Source organism: Lepisma saccharinum, chromosome 28, assembly GCF_977018435.1.
Source record: "Lepisma saccharinum chromosome 28, izLepSacc3.1, whole genome shotgun sequence".
Taxonomy (NCBI): Eukaryota; Metazoa; Arthropoda; class Insecta; order Zygentoma; family Lepismatidae; genus Lepisma; species Lepisma saccharinum.
In genome coordinates, this window is record NC_139256.1 from 37651259 (window position 1) to 37673705 (window position 22447).

The following is a 22447-nucleotide window of genomic DNA, read 5'->3' on the forward strand; positions in this document are numbered from 1 at the left end:
GAAAAATATCCGAACACATTAGGCACCTTTAATATGTACAAGACTACTCAAAATGTCACAACTCTTCTAGATACTGAAAATTGCGAAATCATTCCCAAAGTCTGAATCTGGAAGCGAATTTTCCCCCCAATTCTGATACGACATTATATGGAATCCCACACACCTTCATAAATCACAAAATCAATAAATGTCTTTGTTATGTTGCTAGAGTAATATAGGATATAATTGTAAAGATTAGTGAGAATTCCAGGTAGGAATGTGTTCTGTATTTTTCACAAGGGGGACAAAGCAGGCTCTCAGGGGGGCAGTTGCCCGCTCTGCTCCCCACCTCTAGCTACGGGTCTGGTCCATGGCCGACTCCCGCAGCCCCCTAGCTATGGTTCTGAACTTGGCGAGACTGAGAAAAGCGGGCATTGCGAGCGCAGCGAGTAACAAAATTTTACGAAATGTATTTTCATTTGCATAAAATTTGAAATCAAGGAGGGCAATTGCTCCCTCTGTGCCCTCCTGCAGGTGCCCTTGGCCATCGATGTTTGCCTCCTCCCCCCCCCCATATTTACCCCTAATAGGGTGCAATCAAAATCGCGGGGCGCGAGAATTTTTTTTTACAGACAGCTATGCCACATCTAGGGAGTTATCCAATCAGAGGCGAGGATTTTGTTTCCCGCGCGTTTCTGTCGTCTGCACCTGCTGCCCATTCCAGCGTAGCTCTGTCGCCTACCATTCAACTTACGATGGATGGTTCTGGTAAAGAGTTTGTTGTAACCACAGAGAAGATAATTTCTTCTCTGTGTTATAACTTTTGCAAGTGATATCGGTATGGTAACAAACCATAGGCGTGCACACGGGGGTGCAAGAGGGGGCAGTTGCCCCCATAATAATCTTACTTAGAAATTTTGTGTAGAGGAATCTAATCACCGTAGTCAAATAATATTATGCTCTGATAAAAAAAAAGTATTTTCAGGCCGTCGAAACTTCCAAGCTCCTACGGAAGGAGCGCATTATTACCTACGTAATTGAACTACCAAACTTCATTCTCTAGCTATTTTTTCTTTTGTTATTAACACTCCCACATACTTTATCCTTTACTGCGTTACCTCTAAGTGTTTGCAGAATAAATTGCCCATACATTGGAAGTCAATGTCGAAACTGGGGATGGCAGGCGCCTATAGCCACAATTTTATATTCAGGGTGAATCATCCCTTATCAGCCGCTGACATCTAAAAGCGAAAAATTGGGGGTTAAATAAAAGCCCAGAATATGGATTTCTCAGTACATTACAACTAATACAGTAGGATCCATGAGAATTGCCGTGCAAAATGTCCATCGCCATGTTTGTGCACTTTATTTGACCCAATAACAGCTTCAAGAGTCAAAAACAAGCTGTTGACAACTTCTGCACCAGCATACAAAAAAAAAAAATCAAACACATACCATGTAAGAGAAAAATTGATGAAAATAATCATGGACAATTTGCCGAGCAATACTAGTGGATCGCACTGTACAAGATGTTTAATTCTGCTAAGAAAGTAAAATTAATTACTACTACACACTATTTAAGTTAGATATTATTTGCACGAATTCGTCGGGGCTCAGCCCCCGAGCCCTTCTCCTGACTACGTTCCTGGTGGATTGGGGGCTGGTCAAGAACAGTTTCATTTTTTCAAAGTAGACAAGTTTTAGCATTAAAAGGTCATAATGCAATGGTAAAAGTGTGTGTGTGTGTGCTCGTGTATAGGTTAAATTCCTATATGCAATTCTCTCTTTTATTTTTTGTTCCTTTGTAATATATATATATTGCTTTTTCTATTTTTTTTTAATACTTCAATGTAGACTACTAACTTCCATATTCAAAAATTGTGTAAAAACATGGTCAAGTCAAAGAAAAGGCTCCACAGCCTTAACTTCGCAATGTAAAACAGGACGAAATAAATAAAACAATGGTGCCCCCTAATGACCGTCAGGGGTGCCCATAGTGGGGAACTATGGCGCAAGCTACGCCATCGAGATTCTAGGGGGGATTTTTCTCTTCAAATAATATAAAAATACAACATATATGTAAAAATTTTACACCTTAAATTTTATTTAATTCATTAGATGAAGAAAAGAAAAAATTTAAGGGTATTATCATAGGAGAGGAGGGAGAGAGAAATATCCAACTCTTACATATTAGGTCTTATTTGACACGTGGGTTCTGGGGGATTCTGAATTGAACGTTGGGATGGGGGGGCGCAGTATTCAAATCTAGGTCTTTGATTATGGCGGGTATATTAGTTAGAGAGGGGATTGAGCATTAAATTGACGAGGTATCCAATTCTTGTGTGTTGCTGAAATTCTTGTGTAGGGACGTAGTATGTCTATGGTAGAGACCGAGAATTAATTTATTGGAGGGGTCAATATCCACTCTTCAATATCAACATTAAGTCTAAAATTGGCATGGTAATCTTGGTGGTTGGATTGAGTATTAAATTTAAATGGGGAGATAGGAAGCTCTTGATAAAGTGTTAAATCTTAGATTGTCAAGGGATTTCTGTAGTGGAGTGAGAGTTCGAACATTAAATTTTGGAGACTGTATTTAGCGATATGGTATCCACACGTTTTCGACCCCGAACGTGCCAAAAGAGAAGCTGGAAAATACTAAATATCTCGTGATCCTAAGAAAGTATTGACACCTCATTAAATTAATATTCTTGAAAGCCTGCAAAGAATTGGATGAAAAAATATATTCTTGCTTGCTTCACTCGCAATGTATTTCGAGCATCTGTGTTTGGCGCTTTACGGAGGTCAATGTGAAGTTTTATACTAAAGCTGTATTGCAAGACATTCCCGATATTCATTAATAACATCACTTCTTAAAATATAATGCTTAGTGTTGGTGTACTGCTTAATTTAAAGCAGGTGCATCATTTGGGGCATTTCTAACTTCTTGTCACGGAAAAAAATTACTTTATTTAACAAGTTAAATTTGCACTGAAGATAAAATCCACGTAATTATTGTTATGGGTTACTAATATAATTATATATACCCCAAGAAAACGGCGGGGGGAGGGGGTTATTTGAAAGAGGAACCGTATTTTATGTATTATCGCCCTGACCTTAAGGATTTCTAGCCAGGGTTCCGTAATGTCTCGTGAAGCAATAATTGAATCGGTCATACGGCTGGAGCATGTTATTTGGTTTGCTAATGTAGAATTTTCTATATTTATCTTAAGTTGTGTAACTCTGGTGTTAAATACTCAAATTGTGAGTTTGATAAACCGACTCACAAGCACTATTTATATTAACATTTAGATAATTTAATTTACTAAACCAATCAATGTGCTAGCTTTAAGTTGTTTTCGAAAATCGAACAATTAAAAAATATGGACAGTTTAAGATTCATTCAGACATCAATTATTACGTATTCATCCAAACTATTTTGGGGGGGGATTATGTTGAACAATTTTATGGGCGGTCTTGAGTGGTGGGAGGGGCAGATTAAGTATAGTGTTAAGTAAAGCTAAGAAAAAAGTTATTTTCGGTAGACACGCTGTCGTAATTAAATACTTTGTGGGGATTACGATATGGTTTGAGGGCGCGAATGATATGATTTGGGGGACGCACGACATGATTTGCGCCATTGGCCTGGGGGGGGGGATGGGCACCCCTGATCTCTACGAAACCATTTGTACATGTAAATTAATTAATCTCTGAATCACAGAGAGGGGAAATGAAGGAGGAGGCAAAGAACACTGGTGCCACGGAAATTGGAATTCTTTTGATATAGTGATTTTCGATGGGTCCAGACACACTCTATACACGCCCCTGTTTCGTACCCATCAATACAATAAAACAGTGATATGAATTGAGGTTTTTCTTTCTCCGATTGAACATTCATGAAGGCTTCCCCCACCCCTAATCGGGGGGTCTGCGCACGCCTATGCAACGAAGAAAGATGCAAGTTGCAGGTAAGTGAAAATATAATACAGTGGAAACATGAGAAATGTGTACCCGCATTACGTTGATTTTTAAACTTTGGTTTAGCCTATCAGAAAGACAAATTCAATATGCTTTAATTGTACGCAGTATGTTTACCTTGAAGACGATATTTTCAGGAAATCTCTCATTTCCATATTTCCTTTACCACGCAACGTACATACAAATACAGACATCGATTGAACTGGTTTGAATTTTTAATAGATACCAGAGTAGTTCGGTTGTTTTTGCCAGATGACAAATGTATGTGTGTGTGATATACGTGAAAGAATTAATGATGCTCAAAGTGAGTGGTATCCCCCAGCTATCAAAATTTTTGCAAAGCGTTGCCCCAGTTGTCTCATTGCCACAATGTTAAATCATGGAAGCATCCTCTTAGCTAACCCAAAGGCTCGACCAAACATACCCAAAGCTAGGATTCCACTTCAAGGGCGGGGTATCAAGGAAATACGCGTAAGCAGGGGCGCCGACTTGTCAAAATTATTGGGGGGGCTCTGATAACTGAAAGAAATTAATGAATGACTCACTCTAAGTTTTGACCTCAGTGTTCGGAATCTCCTAAAAAAAAACATGAATTCCTCAAAAATATCAAAAGTTTCATTCACAGTTCGAATGCAGAATGTCAATTGTTCACGGATGGATATGTCACAAGTTTCGTCAACCATAATAGCAAAATATTCCCGACTTTTAATATCTGCTACACGGAGCGCAAAACAGATCTCCCTGATATCAACGATCTCGTTCTGAATACCACGTGAGAGCCATTTGTAGCCCGAACGTCCCATCCACTCCCCTAGATCATGCACATTGTCTTTTGAAACTCTTTTTAGTAAAAATGTTAACAATACTCATAATTATATACTTAGTATATAGTAATAAGTTGTGTGTTTTGCTGTCTCTGGTCATAGCCCCTCCAAAGTTGGTGGTTTAGCGATCTCAGCACCCCCCCCCCCCACCAAAGTTGATGGTCTAGAACATTTCAAATGTGTATTTAAAGTTAAGTTCATGTGGCACAATTCAAAATAAACTTTACAAGAGAACTAAAATAATACATTGGATCCTCTTAAGCAAATTATTTGGGGGCTCTGCCCCCAACATCGTCAGCATTCCCCATGGAGTTGGCGCCTATGCGCGTAAGTACACGTATGATCGATCATCTTTATGTCATTGCAGTCGCGTGGCGTGAGTTTTTCAACAGTGTTATCTGCCAGAAGACAATTATGGTTGTTAGACGATATCATTTCCACCGTTCTCCAACCCAGATATCTTGGATCTAGTTTTTTGTTAATTTCGTTCTCTTTTTACAACCCACCTCGGTGATTTATTCACACACATACTGATATAGATAGGAAGAAGTATCACTCATGAGAAAGCTCGAAAATCCTACGAATAGTGGCCGAGCCCTGTTGTCATTTTTCTTTCTATTTGAGGTGGAGAGGGGAAGAAGAACCACACAGTCCTGGGTTCAGTTTTCCGTCAGGTGACAGTACGGCAGAATGTAGCTGCCAACTTGCCAACCATTTTTTTTTTTGGATTAAAATTTATCCAAATCACGAATCATGCCATAGTCATCTATTACCTAATCCGTCTCAGTCGTAGTTAAATCCAGCCTTGGTTTGCAGATAAATTAATTTCTGATATGTGTACGCAAGTAGTGCAGAAAATAATTAAAAGTTCTTGCCTTCGTTCTCTATCTCACACACACGGGTAAAAAAAGTTACGAATTTCATACAATTTAACAAGTTCATTTTCTAACTTTAACCCATTTATATATTTACATACCATATCTATTAGTTTTGTTCATTGGTGGCGATTTGTACTAAAACTGCGGGAGCAAGGTATCGAAACTGGAGAGGGAGGGGGGGGGGCAAGGACAGTTTACTTTCCCCTTTATACATAATGTTTGGCATAGTGCGGCAGCAAAAAGAGTGGGGCACCACTGGTTTTATCTCATACCATCTGCATAACATTTACGGTTATTTCTAAAGTGCATACCAAAAAGGGAATATTTATCATCCACAAATATTTTGAAAACAATCACCGAAATCGAACTTATGATTATTTACTTTTCCATCTCATAAGCTACGACAACCAAAGTGACGTATGTTCATTCCACACGTAGCCGACACTTCCACACGTAAATTTTGCACCATACACTGACGTTCCCATAGGCATACAGACGAAAAGACGACGAACGAATGCTGCGCCATCAAGCGTTATTTCCCTGAAGCTAGTTTACTGGTTTGCTATTGGTCGAAACTCTAAGATATGGAGATACGGTAAATGAATGGGAAATTTCTACCCTGTGAACATTTGAATGGAGAAGGCGCGTACGTGAAAAGCCGTACGTAATGGCAAAAGAAGTAACACGAAATATCTTCAAGATAAGATAAGAGGTTGACACGATTATATTGCCGCGCTGAAGCTGAGTCCTGCCTTCTCAGGGACTTCGACGCTGGATTTTCACTGAATTCAGTCCGCGTCGTTGAATATTATTAATGCATTTTGCATAATTTCTGTGTTCGTAAAGAATTGCATAATAAGTTTACATTTTAAGTACTGTTCGCTGTTTGATGTAGTGATTTTCCAATACCAGTCTATAGATTTTTGGTTATATCATGGAAAACATACGTGTTGTCGTTGTAGGATCATGCAACGTAGACTTTCAAAGGTAATTTTTGTGTGATTGATAACCAACTGAATTTTGCGGCGTATGTGTGGGCAATTGTAATTATTTTTCCTTAGGGAAACAATTGGAACGACTGAAGATGACCGGACCCCTCTCCGATTTTCTTCATATTTGGCATACTCACTAATTGAGGCCTCCTAATCACGAATCTGAAGTTAAAAGTTGTTGGAAACGTCTAGAAATTGCAAAATAAGCTAAAATAAGGCGTTAGTTTTCAGAATGGAAACCGTCGATTATCGCGAAATATTTTGTTTCACAAGCAAATATATATATTCCTGGTACTACCACGACACCAAATTTTAACTATGTTTGCCTAACCTAACCTGTAAGAATGGACAATATTGAGAAAGTCTCCAATTTTGTTAATTTTCGGTATACTAACTAATTTTGGCCTCCTAATCACGAATCTGTTGTAAAAAACCGGGGGTCACCTCTGGAAATTGTACATTTTTGATGAAACATTGTTTGTTAGCCCCAAAAACCATCCACGGGTAGCCCCACAAACCATTGACGTTAGCCCCCAAAACAATCTACAGGTACCCACAAACCATTGACGTTAGCCCCCAAAACCGTACACGGGTAGCCCCAAAAACCATCCACGGGTAGCCCCACGAACCATTCACACGAGGTTAGGTTAGGTTCCATTAGCACTCATTTCACCCCTAAATTCATCGAAAAAATAGGGTTCGTACTAAAACTGAACATCATAAATCATTTTCTTGTAAAACAATGGCGTGGTTGGAAACAATGACAGGAGATTACATTTTTGTTCGTAAAACTACGCATATACACCTGTATATATAAAAAAGTTCAATTGGATTTTTTTCAAATTTCCAGACTCCATCCCCGTTTTTTTTACAACAGATTCGTGATTAGGAGGCCAAAATTAGTTAGTATACCGAAAATTAACAAAATTGGAGACTTTCTCTATATTGTCAATTCGCTCCACCTAACCACACGTCAATGGTTCGCAATTTCTAGATCCTGATACTACCACGACAAAGGTAAGATTATAGTATTGGGGTGACGGATTTCTTAAAATTTACAGGAGAGAGTACTTACGGATATCATTTTCTGTAGCGTTGTGGAAGTTCGTGAATATAGTTTTGATCCATTTTAATGCGAATACATGTTGTTTTCTGCGAAAATCTCTGTCTGACACTCTGTTTCTGCTGCCGCCATTTGCTTTCTGCATGAGAGCACGATGTTCCGTTTGTTAAGTTGACGTAATCCCGTAGTCAGTGTTTGAAACTCGGCGTGTTTTCACTAGAACATGACGTTTCGAGTATTTTTAATTTTTTTTTGGTAAATGTTTACTATCCTTCGGACACCTATAACTTCTGAGTTTCGTCAATTTTTGACATTTGTACTTACCTATCTGCTTTGCGGATCATTTTTTAACGTGTATTCACGTTTTTTTGATCATTTTTTTTTTTAAAAAAAAGTGTTTTTGTAACTTAAAAACGTACGTTTCCGCAAATGGTTTGTGGGGCTGTGTGTCAATGGTTCGTGGGACTATGCGAGAATGGTGTGTGGGGCTACGCATATTTTTTCGAAACCAATTTTTAACTATTGTAACCTATTGTGACCCTACCTAACCTAACCTTACTAAAATGGTTCGTGGGACTATGTGTCAATGGTTGAATTTCCGCTATGAAACATTCCCACATCACACAAAACACCTTCCAGATGTTAGACAATACTACAGGAACTTATTACGGTAAGTAGTTTCTTCTGTAAAAATGAAGAAATCTGTCCGAGGGATAGGAAACTAGTACCAGGCTAATGTAAATGGTTTGTGAGGCTAACATCAATGGTTTGCGAGGTATTAGCATCATTTCAAATCCGGGCACGAAAGTAGGTATTTTCTGGTGGACGAGGTTGCAACACTGCATAAATTGACACAACACGCCCTGAACCAGTATGCTATCGCCCACCATAGTGTGTTACAGAATCAAAATAACAAGTAACAGTAAGTACTCGTAAATGTAAGAAATAGACATTATCTTAGTTAGAAATTCATTATTTCACCTTAGGAAATGTTCCGTTTTCCAAAATAGTACGTTAGCAATGTAAAAATGTGCGAAATATATGACTTATAGGTGTCACCCCCATACTATAATAGTACCCAAAATTTTAACTATGTTTGCTTAACCTAACCGAAACTAAGCTAACCACACATCAATGGTTCATGGGGCTAGCGTCAATGGTTTGCAATTATTTTGCAATTTCTACAAGTTTCCAATAAATTTTAACTTCAGATTCGTCATTAGGAGGCCTCAATTAGTAAGTATGCCAAATATGAAGAAAATCGGAGAGGGGTCCGGTCATCTTCAGTCATACCAAATAATTTGCTGTAGTCAGGACCCGAAAATAAATATAAACGTAAACTACAACAAACCTAATGATATTTGAAAGAAAGATATTAAGGAAAATATATGGCCCAACGAGACAATCTAATAATATATGGCGAATAGAAACAAACGAAGAGCTTGAAACATTAGTAAAGAGTAAGAATATAAGAAGATTTATCAAAACACAAAGATTGAGCTGGTTGGGTCATATTGAAAGAATGCCCGAAGAAAGAATTGTGAAACAAATTTACAATTGGAGACCTATTGCTACAAGATCACAAGGAAGGCCCAAAACCAAATGGATAGACGATGTCAGAAATGACATAAGAAAACTGAAGACACAGAACTGGAAGAAATGTGTGTTGAGTATGTGATGTGCACAAGTCAATTATTTGCACGATTACATTTCGTTCATAAATATTTGAAACTAAAACGCGAAGGTGAAGATACAACTTCTATAGGTCTATATATTAGTGAAATAACTGAGTAATATGCAGTTCACTATTACCTATATTTCCATTTTTGCCAGACACACTGCTACATAATGACTATTGATTCTCGTTGCTATATCAACGTTAGAATTCCAAATATCTCGTTTATACAGCGTATAGTGCAATGAATAACATAAAACATAATTAACGTTGTACAAAGTAATAATTATACATTTTTTTAAACGTTAATATAAAGTGATTTTTATAATATGAAATTAATAATTTCAATAAACATATAATTATATTGTGCGGATTCACAGAACCGTCACAACATTCCCCTGCTCCGGGAAAATGAAAACTACGAAACAGCAAGGAGGAGTTTTCATTTAAAAATCAGTCAGATGTTTATCAACATAACTAAAACAAAGTTACAAATGCACAATATTATCTGACATTCGACAACAACGTGCACATAAACAGATTTGTGCCTAACAGGTAATAACAAATCAGAACATAATACAACATTCAATTGTACAAAATAATAAACAGAATGGTTTCCTTTTTCCAGTATCTACTCTCATAAATTTAATTTTCAGACAAGAGTTGATTCCTCTTTTCTTCCGAACAGTTAAACACTCGAAGATTTGAGAAGTTCACCTTGCCATAATATTGCTGGTTCATTGTGTAAAGAATTGCATTATTGTCCTTAATTTCCTTGACAAGGAATGGCCCAATATACAAGTTGAACAATTTATGAATCTGGCTGTTAATTTTAGAACTAACTTGCCTATCTTTTATCATAACCAAATCTCCTGTTTGAAGTTTGATCGAGTTCAATGCATTCTTAATCTTTCTACTTCTTCTAGATTGTCTAGTCCTGATTTCTGCTAAAAACAATTTGCGTTTCCATGGCAAAGATTTAATTTGTTCTGGCCAGCCGATTTCTTCAAATATTGAGTCCTTCATATCTTCATGTAAGAAAAGTTCACTAGGAGATAATCCGGTAACTGAAGAGCATGAATGATTTAATAACTGAATAATAGAATTTATTTTTGGATACCAAGTGGTGTGATTATCATTGCAGAATAATCGCAGTAACCTAACAATCTCCTTATTGTACCTCTCAATAGGATTAGATTTCGGATTGTATGTAGTGGTAGTAATATGCTTAATTTTCCTTGAATCCATGTAGGCTTTCCACTCATTTGATGTAAATTGGCTTCCACAATCTGATAATAATACATTGCATACAGGGTAATGTTTAAAATATTGTTCTTCAAAACGATTGATAATTTCCCTGGCAGTCGCTTTTCTTAACGGATAAATCATAACAAACTTTGACATAACGTCTACAATTGTGAGGAGATATTCATATGTACGTGATCTTGGTAATTTTCCGATTAAATCAATAGAGAGGAAATCGTGTGGTTTGTGAGAAACGACGTGATATTCATCTCTCCGCAACGGCCGACCTACAATCTTTGTTCGTGCACATTCTAAGCAATCTTTCAGGTAATTTCTAATTGATTTTCTCATGTACGGCCAAAAATATGCTCTTCTACAAGCTGTTAAAACCTTCTGATAACCAAAATGTCCATTTAAATCATGCATTTTGTGCAATACCAAAGGTATAAGCTCACGTGGCACTACAAGTTTACAAATTTCATCTGAATTGGGTTTATAAAAAAGAATTTTGTTGTGAAGAAGATACTTTGTAAAGTCTTTATCCGTTGTACTATCTTCCAGGTGAGAAATTATATTATTGCATTTTTCATCTGCTCGTTGAGCTTTTAACCAAATAGAAGAAGTATCATCTTGTGAATCTTCCATAATTACTTGATTGATATATAATTTATCATCAAGTGCAGAATAAGTAGTACAAGGCGGAAATCTGCTCAAAGTATCAGCAATATTATTCGAAACTCCTGGAACATGATATAACGTGAAATCAAAACACTGCAGTTTGAGAGCCCATCTCGTAAGACGAGAATTAAGTGATTGTGCAGTTTTAAGCCAAGACAACGACTTATGATCTGAATATAAGTTGAAATCAGTTCCTTTAAGATATATAGCAAATTTCTCCAGAGCAAATAATATAGCTAAACATTCCAATTCGTGTGTACTATATGTAATCTCTGCTCCTCTAAGAGAACGACTGCCGTATTGTATGACACGAATTTCATCATTATCAACTTGCCAAAGTACACAACCTAATCCTTTCTGGCTTGCATCAACAGAAACACAAAACCTCAACTCAAAGTCGGGTTGACTCAATGCTGGTGCTGAAATTAGAGCATTCTTTAATAACAAGAAAGCTTCTTGACACTGAGGTGTCCAATAAAATGGCACATTCTTGCGTAAAAGATAATATAATGGACTAGCGATATCTGAAAATCCCTGTATAAAACGATTTCTCCAATTTGCCAGTCCCAAAAATTTGCGAAGTGACTTTTTGTTTTGAGGAACAGGAAACTGTAGAATAGCTGAGTCTTTATCATGATCGACCTTAATCTCGGAACCAGACACCACATGACCCAAAAACTTAATTTCCGTTTGGAAAAATTTGCATTTGGCAAATTTTATGGACATGTTCGTCTTCTGCAATGTCTGTAGAACATAATCAAGATGTTCAAAATGTTTCTCTATTGTTGTGCTAAATATTAAAATGTCATCCACATATATCATCAGAAATGAATGAGTCTCCGGTCCAAACACCTTATTCATCCTCTCAACAAAAACAGAAACAGCTGATTTTATACCAAATGGCAAGTAACAAAACACGTGCTGTCGTCCTCGATACGAAAAAGCTGTGTACTTATATGAGTCGGGCGTAAGTGGTATTTGAAAATATCCACAGGAGAGATCAATCGAAGAAAAATATCTTGCACCCTTAAAATGTTGAAGTAGCTCGTTTATAGGTTCAACATGGGTAAGTGGTGAAATTACATGTTGGTTTAGGCGACGAAAATCCACCACTGGATGCCACTCGCCATTAGATTTTGGGACGATATGTACTGGGTTTAAATAAGGCGAAGACATCTCTTTAATTATTCCCCAGGCCTTCCATTTCTCTAGTTCCTTTTCTAACGCTGCTCTTTTGGCGAACGGTACCAGATATATAGGTGCCTTAATTGGTTCCTTTGTGTCTAGTTCAATTCGATAAGGTTCTATGAATGCAGATCGGGGTCGATCAGAAAACAAACTATGGTATTCTATTATTAGATTCTCAAGCTGAGACTGCTGCTCCGTGTTGAGTGATTCACACGACCGCACCTTCGTTGTGATCTGATCTAGAGAAACGACAAGTAAATTTTCTGCTTCTTTGACTATAGTAACTTCCTGCATCTGGCAGCGATCCCTATCAGTTGTGATTTTGCTAGAATTAAATGGCTGAACCAATTCGGAACCAGTAGACGCCATCAAACTAATTTCGTTTCTTCTAAAATCGAGTACAGCTTTGTATTGCCTTAAAAATGGTATTCCGAGAATTAATTCAGCATGCAGTTGCTTCAATACGAACATCTCCAAAGTAAAAACTTCCGAGTTAATTGAAATACTTATAATATTCCGACCAGCAACACGAAACTTCTGATGTCCTGCAAACGGCAATAACTTAAGTTGATCCACTGTATCCAGTTTGGCACTCGGAATAATTGATTTTATACTGCACCATAATTCATAACTGACTAAATTACACTGGCTTCCACTGTCGATGACACACTGTATCGTAATGCCGCAAACTGTTCCTGTGATCAAAGGTTGATCAGTAATAGGAGTAGGTATACCAGTATCATTTAAAATCCAAGTAGGTTCATCTTCGTACCAATCTAATTGAAAAAATATTGAAAGTGGATAACAATGATCAACTTCAGGTAAAACGGAATTACTTAATACAGCATACTGACAAGTTGTGCCTATATTATCACTACGATATGATTTAGACGGACCCTCCATTATGTTAGTGCGAGCAAACTGGTCCACGTTCACCCGCGACGTTCGTTTAATGTTGCTTCAGGGACAGAAGAAATGAACTGTTTACAAGAAGTTTCTCTTGGATCGAAAGATGGAGCATTTTCATTTAATGGAGTATTCGCCACTGCAGTTGCATTGCAACTGTTTCCCGTTGACAACTGAGAAGACGAATATCCGCAATTGGCACATACACTGCATGGTTGGAATGAGTGGAAATTATTGTTAGAGAACTGAGAGTTAGGACGCAGTGTAAATTGCTGTTGTTCTTGCTCGTTTCTGGCATTGAAACTGTTGCTCATAAATCTACCATTATTGTTGAAGTATCGTGAGCTTTGTGGACTTCTATTTTGCCGGAAATTTTGAGTTCCTGCACCATTACGTCTGTAACGATTATATGGTCTGTTAGTTAGGTTAGGTTTCCCAAAATTATTATTTCTATTAAATATCATCGTCTTCTGGCTGGAGTTTGATTGTTGGTTTTCAGCAACAAACGGAACATCTGTACGTGGAATCTTATTTCTTTTATTTTCATCGCTAGAAGAAACAAAATGAACAGTATCATTAGGTCTTACGTTACGTCTTGAACCTTGATTTCCATTAGGTTCATCATCGTTCACAAACGATGAACTTTTAGCAACACTCTGAACTCTCAGTTTTGCCCTTGCACTATTATTGTCGGTAAAACTTTTAGAATTATTCCCATCATGTCGGAAATTTTTTTCACGTACATTATCATGAACATTAAAACTCTTGTTTGATCTTGAATTCACTAAATCCAACCTCTTTAGTAGCGCAATTACATCATCCATTTTAACTAATCTAGCAGCTAATATTGTTTGTGCAATAGATGTGGGCAACTGATTGATTAAAATATCAATAACTTCTGCATCATTCGGACGATCAACTAAATTATAATATGCTGAATGCGTACGAATAGCAAAAACTTCCATACTACTCGTCGATTTAGGATCATATTTACGACTTCTAAGTTCAGATAATTGAGCCTGAGTTAACGAATAAGACGTGTAGTGATTCAGAAATTCGTCAACAAACTGTTTGTACGATGTAAACGAATCGACATGAGTATTATACCAACCTTCTGCAGGTCCTTGAAAACAATTAGTAATACATTCAAGCCTTTGCATGTCAGGAACTTGCAGTAAGTCTAAGTAGGACGTTAAAGTTTTAATAAACTTACGTGGACTTGATTTTTCAGGATCTCCAGAATATTTAGGAAGAACAGTAAGTTCATTCAATCTTACCAACCGTCGAGGTTCTTGAGTAAGCGAACGCATACAATTGTCAGGATAATCACATCGATGATTCTTCGGATTTGCTGACTTTTGGTTTACTTGCCTCTTTCTTTGCTGACCAGAACCATCAGAATATAAAGAACGGGTTGATTGACATAACTTGTTAGTATTACTAGTTCTCACTCGATTATTACTAGAACGTTTGTGTCTTTGTGAAGCAATGCGATTGTGTTCATCATCAGAAACATCACACGCTGAAGAATCAGATGATTTAGAAGAGGTTAGGTTCCGTGCAGGAATACCAGGTTGACAGTTACTATTCACATGAGAACTGTAAACTTGTACAGGATTACTTGATTCAACATTAGTCGAAATATTAGATGTTAACTTAGTAATATTTTCCTCACATGCTTCCACGCGCTTAGTTATTTCGTCCTTGCTCACAACGACTTCAAGTCTTTGAACTTGCCGAGACAACCCTGAAACATTGTTCTGGCATTCTGTAATCTGATCAGTCAATCCAGCAAGTTTATCAGAATTCTCTGTACAAGTAGTGTTGACTTCCTCGATTTTCTCTGTTAGTCCTTGCACTTCTCTTTCCATTTCCTGATGTAATGAACGTGTTGCTAATTTGCAGGACTCGGCAACTTCAGCTAATTCCTTTCGTAATGATGTACTCAATTCGTGGAAGTCAAGCTTGAGTAGTTGCTGTGAATTTTGAATTTCCTGTTGAGATTCCCTGATTTTTATAAACTCAAGCTGATGAGACTCTTGAGTTTGCCTCATTTTTGTAAACTCAAGCTGTTGAGACTCTTGAGTTTGCCTCATGTTTGTAAACTCAACCTGTTGAGACTCTTGAGTTTGCCTCATTTTTGTAAACCCAAGCTGTTGAGACTCCTGAGTTTGCCTCATAGAATCTTGAGTTTGCCTCATTTTTGTAAACTCAAGCTGTTGAGACTCCTGAGTTTGCCTCATAGAATCTTGAGTTTGCCTCATTTTTGTAAACTCAAGCTGTTGAGACTCCTGAGTTTCCCTAATTTTTGTAAATTCCATATGTTGTGACTCACTGATTTTTCTTAACTCTGCCAGCACATCAAACATTTGAAAAGGAACATTACTTTGCCCCGTTGACGTCTCTGCCAACACAGAAGGACGAATGTCAATTTCTTGAACATTTTCTTGACTTCTTTTCCATTCCACGAAAGCTTCAATACTGAACGGATCATAAGAAGGATCACAATCTGTACAGAAATAATTTTCATTTAACTGGTATAATTCCCAATGCTTATCGGACAAACCCAAACATTGTAAATGATACCAATGGCCACAATTTTCACAAGCTACCAACCTTTCCTTATCGGGGTCTTTGCAGCACTTCACCATATTCATGGCACCATTCTTATTTTGTGATTCATCAGGTTCATCACCACAATTGATAGATCTAGCTGTAAGACTTGTTTTGGATCTCAGATTATAAGGATTACTTGATGCGTACATAAAACATAATTAACGTTGTACAAAGTAATAATTATACATTTTTTTAAACGTTAATATAAAGTGATTTTTATAATATGAAATTAATAATTTCAATAAACATATAATTATATTGTGCGGATTCACAGAACCGTCACAAGTAGAGAAGAATGGAAGGATGTAATTGAGCAGGCCAAAGCCCATAAAGAGCTGTAGCGCCTTATAAGAAGAAAGAAACTACAACATAGGTTTGTAAAATGTCACGAAATAATACTTCAGCATTCAGTCAGAATCTGATGATAAAAATACGTTTGGTCAGATGGATTGTTTTCTTTGTGATGATGTAACAACAGTATCCATGAAACAAACCAAAATCTCTGTGCTGGTGTTTCACTATGATGATAGAAGACAACGTCAGACCATCATTGCGTTGTAATCAAGGGGTCCGGGAATCAATATCCGGTGGATGTATATAGTGGTTCAGATCCCACTTTTAAGCTGTAGGTCTAGTCCCGATTAGCCTTACTGTGCATAAAGTGGACTTAAATCACCAACTCAATCAAAACAGACAATTGAACACACTTAACCCTTCATCGATCGCACCTGGAAAAGTAACACGATCTGTTACTGAGTCCCTTCATCAATTCTATATGTCATCACTCATCCTCATCGCTGCAATTAGCCGAGAGTGGCTGAAAGTGACGTAAAAATAACCTAATTCAATTCAATCAAAAATTGATAGAGGTGAGGAGGAATTCCCTACTTTGAAACTGCTCTCCTCTTTTGTTTTATACTTAGGCTTAGGGAGTGATGCACTAATATTCCGATGCTTCACCCTTGTTATCGAGTTGTCTAAGGTTCAATACCTGGTGGAGGCACATAATGGTTCAGAGCACACTTTAAACTATAGGCCCAGTCTCTTTCTGTGCAACTCGTATGCTTCCAAGAGAGGTTACTGAAATTTCTCCCTTCACTGGAAAATTTTCAAATAACACTCTGATTTTTATAAATTATCTAATCTATGCAAGAATTCCACAGTCCTCAGTGACACATCTTAAAACTGGGCTACTTCATACACTTTGTTTCCATGGCATGCCCAAATACAATTGTCACTCCATCACATCTGTATTGCCCAAGTAAATGCACAGGATTTGTGTTGAAAGTATCAGCTAATTATTATCAGGATGCCATGTGTTGAACCAGATGGAAAGTTTTGAAGTTCCTCTAGAAGTAACTATTTTTTTTTATTTTTTTGTTGAGGAGCTTATTTATGGGTTATGCTATTGTGGTTCGATGTTTGTAATTTTTTTACATCATAATTTTCACAAAAGTACTTTCTGGGATCAAACCTCTCCAAAATTCATCCCTACTTTCCATGAAATAAAAACATTACACTTGCATTCTATAAGTTAGGATGGTAACACTTTCGTATAGTGGAAACGGATTTTTTACTTTTTACATAAGAAAGTACTTACGCAAATCATTTTCTTTAGCGTTGTTGAAGTTCGGAAATGTAGTTTTGATCCATTTTAATGCGAAATCATGTGTTTATCTGCGAAAATATCTCTGACATGTTATTGCTGCTGCCACCATTTGCTTCCTGCACGTGAGCACAACGTTCCGTGTGTTACATGACATAACCCCAGTAAGTGTTTCAAACCTTACCGTGTTTTGACTATAACATGACGTGTCGAGTATTTTTATTTTTTAAAAATTTTTGTAAACTATGCTTGCCTAACCTAACCTAACCTTTACGGGAAAAAATTTTTGTGGGGGCAAACGTCAATGGTTTGTGGGGCTAACGCCAAATGGTTTGCGAGGTATTAGCATAATTTCAAATCTGGGAATGAAAGTAGATATTTTTCGGTGAACAGGGTTGCAACATTGCATACACACTCCAAATCGACAAAACACTGGCTCAACGTGCGATGAACCAGTACGTTATCGCCATATTGTGTGTTATAAAATGCAAAAAATGAAAACAGTAACTACTCGTAAATGTAAGAAATAAGACATTATTTCCATTAGAAATTCATTATTACACCTAAAGAAATGTTCCGCAATGCAGAATAGTACGTTAGGAATGTAAACAAGTGCGAAAGAAATGATTTATAGGTGTTTCCACTATACGAAAGTAGTAGTACCTTTTTATGAAAGATGCTGAAATTGATTTATAATTTCTGTAACCTTCTATAAATCTGTGATTACTACCACATGGATGCATTTTTTTTGTTAACATTGAAGCATGTAGAGTTCATTGTTGGTGTAGTAATTTGTGTATCTATATTTAATCTCCATATTTTCCTAAGATATTGTGGGATGAAAATTTTGCATATTTTTTAGTTTTGCCCCAAGATTACCAAAGCCAGGGGAGACATTGCATGGAACACATTTTGCAATGGGTTATGGTGGGAAAGGAGCCAATCAGTGTATTGCTGCTGCAAAGCTAGGTGGAACGACTGCAATGGTTGCTAGAGTAAGTATAATGTAGCCTATATTGTTGTTATTTTTTTTTCAAACCTGAAAAATGTTAAATTTCCTTGAATATACCTTCCTCCAGATGACCAGTCACCATGGCATCTGAATTTTCATATCCACTTGTAAAAAAAATATTTTTTGATAGAGCTCACTTGTAAAAATTTCCATTACCGTTTTTTAAATAAGAAGTACTGTACATTTTTTAATGTGTGTGTGCTTTGTCTATCATTCAATCAGAATAATAAACATGCCAATAAATTTTTACTACCCAAATGTTAAAAATCTGCCGTGATAATGTAGAGTTGGCCATATATTGGAATGTATTGCTAGTTGTAGAACCACCTTTAGGAAGGCCACTCCAGTGGGAGAATTATGTACTTTAATCCATTCTTGTATCATTAATAAATTACATGCTTTAAGTTCATCTCAGAGTAATTTTAAACCTTGACTAGCAACCATGTAATGTTGCTTATATATTCAAGGGAACCTATTTAAGTGAAACATGATACTTGGAATAACCTTTTTTAGTTACAAAAAATAATATTATGTTGCCCTCGTCCTCCTACAAAGATTTCTCAAAAATTTACAAGTGTCTTCCATATAGCAATGATAAGAATATTACATCATCTAATATAAAGCGAAAAAATTGAACAAAAAATATTTTCATGATGGAGATGTTAAACACGGTTTAAGTATTACCTACATAAAGTTTCGTGTTTCTGCGTTGCACAATTGGATAGTTTCTTCCGATTAATTTTGAAGGCTCACTCTCTTCATTCACTGGACACACTACCATCTCCACTCCAGATGCTGTACCCTGAGTGAGCCTTCGAAATTAATCTGAAAAAACTATCCAATTGTGCAATGCAGACACATGGAACTTCACGTTGGTAAAAAAAGGCTTGTCTCAAATTTTATAATTGAGGGTTCACCATTTTGGTGGTGATATAAATAAACCAACATCTGCTAAAAATACAATACAGAATCCATCTTCATACATGAAATTCAATCCCATGGAGATGAAACTGGATATCCCATTTCTTGGGGTCTAGGTTAAGAAGGATATAATGGTATCTGATAAAATGGGTTAAGATTATTTTTTAATTTAATTTTTTTTGTTGATAGTAAATTCAAAATTCATATATAGTCCTGTTCCTTTATGCAGGTAGGTGATGACATGTTTGGAGAGAATTTTGTGAGAGTTTTCAAAGAAAATGGAGTGAATGTTGATCACGTGCATGTTACCAAAGGCCATTCAACAGGAATAGCGCAAATCATTGTTGCAGATAATGGTCAGTAAGTAGACATTGCCTTCCATTATGTGACCCAATTATTTAGTCATGTGTTAAGCAACGTAAGATTATCATTCTTTCTTTATATTTTGCTCTATAATCTCTAGATGAGTTGGAAGAAATTTGCTTCCATTATTCCTGTAGAGCATGACATACATATGTGGTGTGTAAATAAAGTAATGAGACTGGCAACACTGCGCACGAACCGGTGACGTGGGACTTGGAGGGGAGGTGGATGAACATGTGATACACCATCAGTGCAAGTTGGAACTCGCTAGCGTCACGTTGGTTGTCCGTAGCGATTGTTTTAGCGAACCAGGTTTTGCTTGTGCGTTCGGACAATGAGTGACACGAATATCAAGCAACGGTATGCGATCAAGTTTTGCTTCAGACTTGGACACAGTGCAACGGAAACTTTTGCAAAACTGCAACAGGTCTACGAAGCCAGTGTTTTGTCAAGGGCCCAGGTGTTTCGTTGGTTTAAGGCATTTGCAAATGAAGAGAGTCAATTGCAGATGAACCTCGCAGTGGAAGGCCGTCGGTTGCAAGAACTGATGCAAATGTCAACAGAGTCCGGGAGCTTGATCATGTTCCCACACTTCCAATCTGGTGAGGTATGTGCTTCAGGGATTTGGCTCGGAATCACTTCAACATCCTCCCTACTCCCCAGATCTTTCCTTACATGAATTTCACATGTTTAGCAACGTGAAGAGATCCATTCGTGGACATCGGTTTCACTCGGGCAAGGATGTATATGACTGGTTAAGGTTGTGGATTTGTCAGCAGCCGTCAAGCTTCTACAAGAATGAAACTAACTATTTTTGTTTTCCAGTGAGATAAATGTGGTAACAGCTATGGAGATTACTTCTGAGGTAATACATTTTCAATGAAACCTTTTGGTGGCTGAACCATTTTCATTTGGCAGCACCAAGGTCTACAGTTATCACACCATTCTCTTAATGCTATTGTTCTTCTTAGGGATATTTCAGACCAAAATGACAATTAGTAAGTGACATGTCCTGTAAAAAAGTATTCACGGCACGTGCACCACCAAAAGACCAAGGCACCATGATCCACAGTAATGAGAAAGTTCCACACAAGTAACACGTAACATGTGCAGATGGTCATATCACTAGTTCGAAAGGTTGCATTTATTCCTGCCAGTGAAAAGTGTTGCTTGTCATTTGACGTTTCAGTTTGAAAGCTCCCTTAGGAGGCACCAATGAGAGCATATATTGAAAAACAAATGTGTGTGTGAAACTGTGTCTTAGAAAAACAATGCCGAGGAGCTGAAAGAAAAACCAGTCAATATGCTTATATATTTCTCCCTCTGTTTTTGCATACATTTTGTCAATTTTTGAGAATATTTCCCCGTTGCTTCAAATTATTTATGATTTTTTTTTAATCAATAGTGCATAAAATTGTCAAGGTGGTGGTATCCAATCTTTGTAGTTCAACTTATTTTCAACCACTTTATCAGACAGTTTTCATAGGTACATTTGTGAGAAATGCAGATATTGTTCAGATTAAAACCCAGAAGTAAATGATATAGATCCTAGGTGTGTTGTATATTTTTAGTCTTGTCCAATAGTGTCTACTGTAAATGTTTGTAGAACCTATGCATGATCTACAGAGTGGCAGTAATTTATTGAGCAAATTGACAGACTTTTTGTAACGAGGGATGGGAACTTTTTGTTTCAACAATAACGCAGGAAAGTTATAAGATAACAAAATAAAGGATGTGAATATGTTTGAGAAGGTCAAGGAAATAGATTTCTGGTGCTTCAAGACTGTGACATAATGTCAATTTGGCAGTTTTGCAAGAACAATTTTACACATGAATACAAAAATGCAATGTAACTGGAGAAACAATCATTCTGTTAAAAAGGATTTTTCTTGTATGTACACATTGCTTGCATTGTAGAATTATTTCTCTTGTAGTCTACAGTTATTACAAGCATAAAAACACAATTTTTTGTTGTGACGTTTCAGGAGAACACATGCTCTCTTCATCAGACATTTATTTTTAGTTTGATTGAAGATACAGTATGTATCAGCGTGTGTTCTCCTCAAACGTCCCAACGAAAAACTGTTTTTTTATGCTTGACTACAAGAGAAATAATTATGTTAAAAATGAATGTCCACAGTCTAAAGCAGTATTATTGCTCTCCTCAAATGTAGACTGAAAAAATTTTCAGAGTATAAAATCCTTTTGGAAAAAAATTGCAAGCATAAATTTGTAAAGAGCTTTGTGAGTGGATATTACTGGCATTTGACAACAATATGTAAACTACAGAAACAGTGTTTTTTTGTCAGAAAGGAAAACTTGTAAATATAATGGTGTTTAAAGAGTGGAACTTAGATTATTAATCTTTCATGTTAAATGCCCAATGTCACAATGTAAGATGAACCACCTGGTTTCTCTGGACCTAAGCACCAGTGGGCAACATTTTGTTGTTTCACCTGTGCAGCAATGTATTTGTTAATTTTCCTTGCATTGAATGATTGATTTGCTGTGCTTTATTTTACT

At 36.9% G+C, this 22447-nt stretch overlaps 1 protein-coding gene across 1 annotated transcript in view; it reads left to right on the forward strand.

Annotated features, from left to right (window-relative positions):
- The first annotated feature begins 6292 nt into the window (after nucleotides 1-6292).
- The window catches only part of LOC145981097 (ribokinase-like), a 47989-nt gene continuing 31834 nt past the window's right edge, over nucleotides 6293-22447 (forward strand). The window contains exons 1-3 of the mRNA XM_083114235.1: nucleotides 6293-6646; nucleotides 18491-18623; nucleotides 19791-19917. Of these exons, the coding sequence (XP_082970361.1) occupies nucleotides 6594-6646; nucleotides 18491-18623; nucleotides 19791-19917 (313 nt within the window). The 5' untranslated portion in view covers nucleotides 6293-6593. The remainder of the gene's footprint in view (nucleotides 6647-18490; nucleotides 18624-19790; nucleotides 19918-22447) is intronic.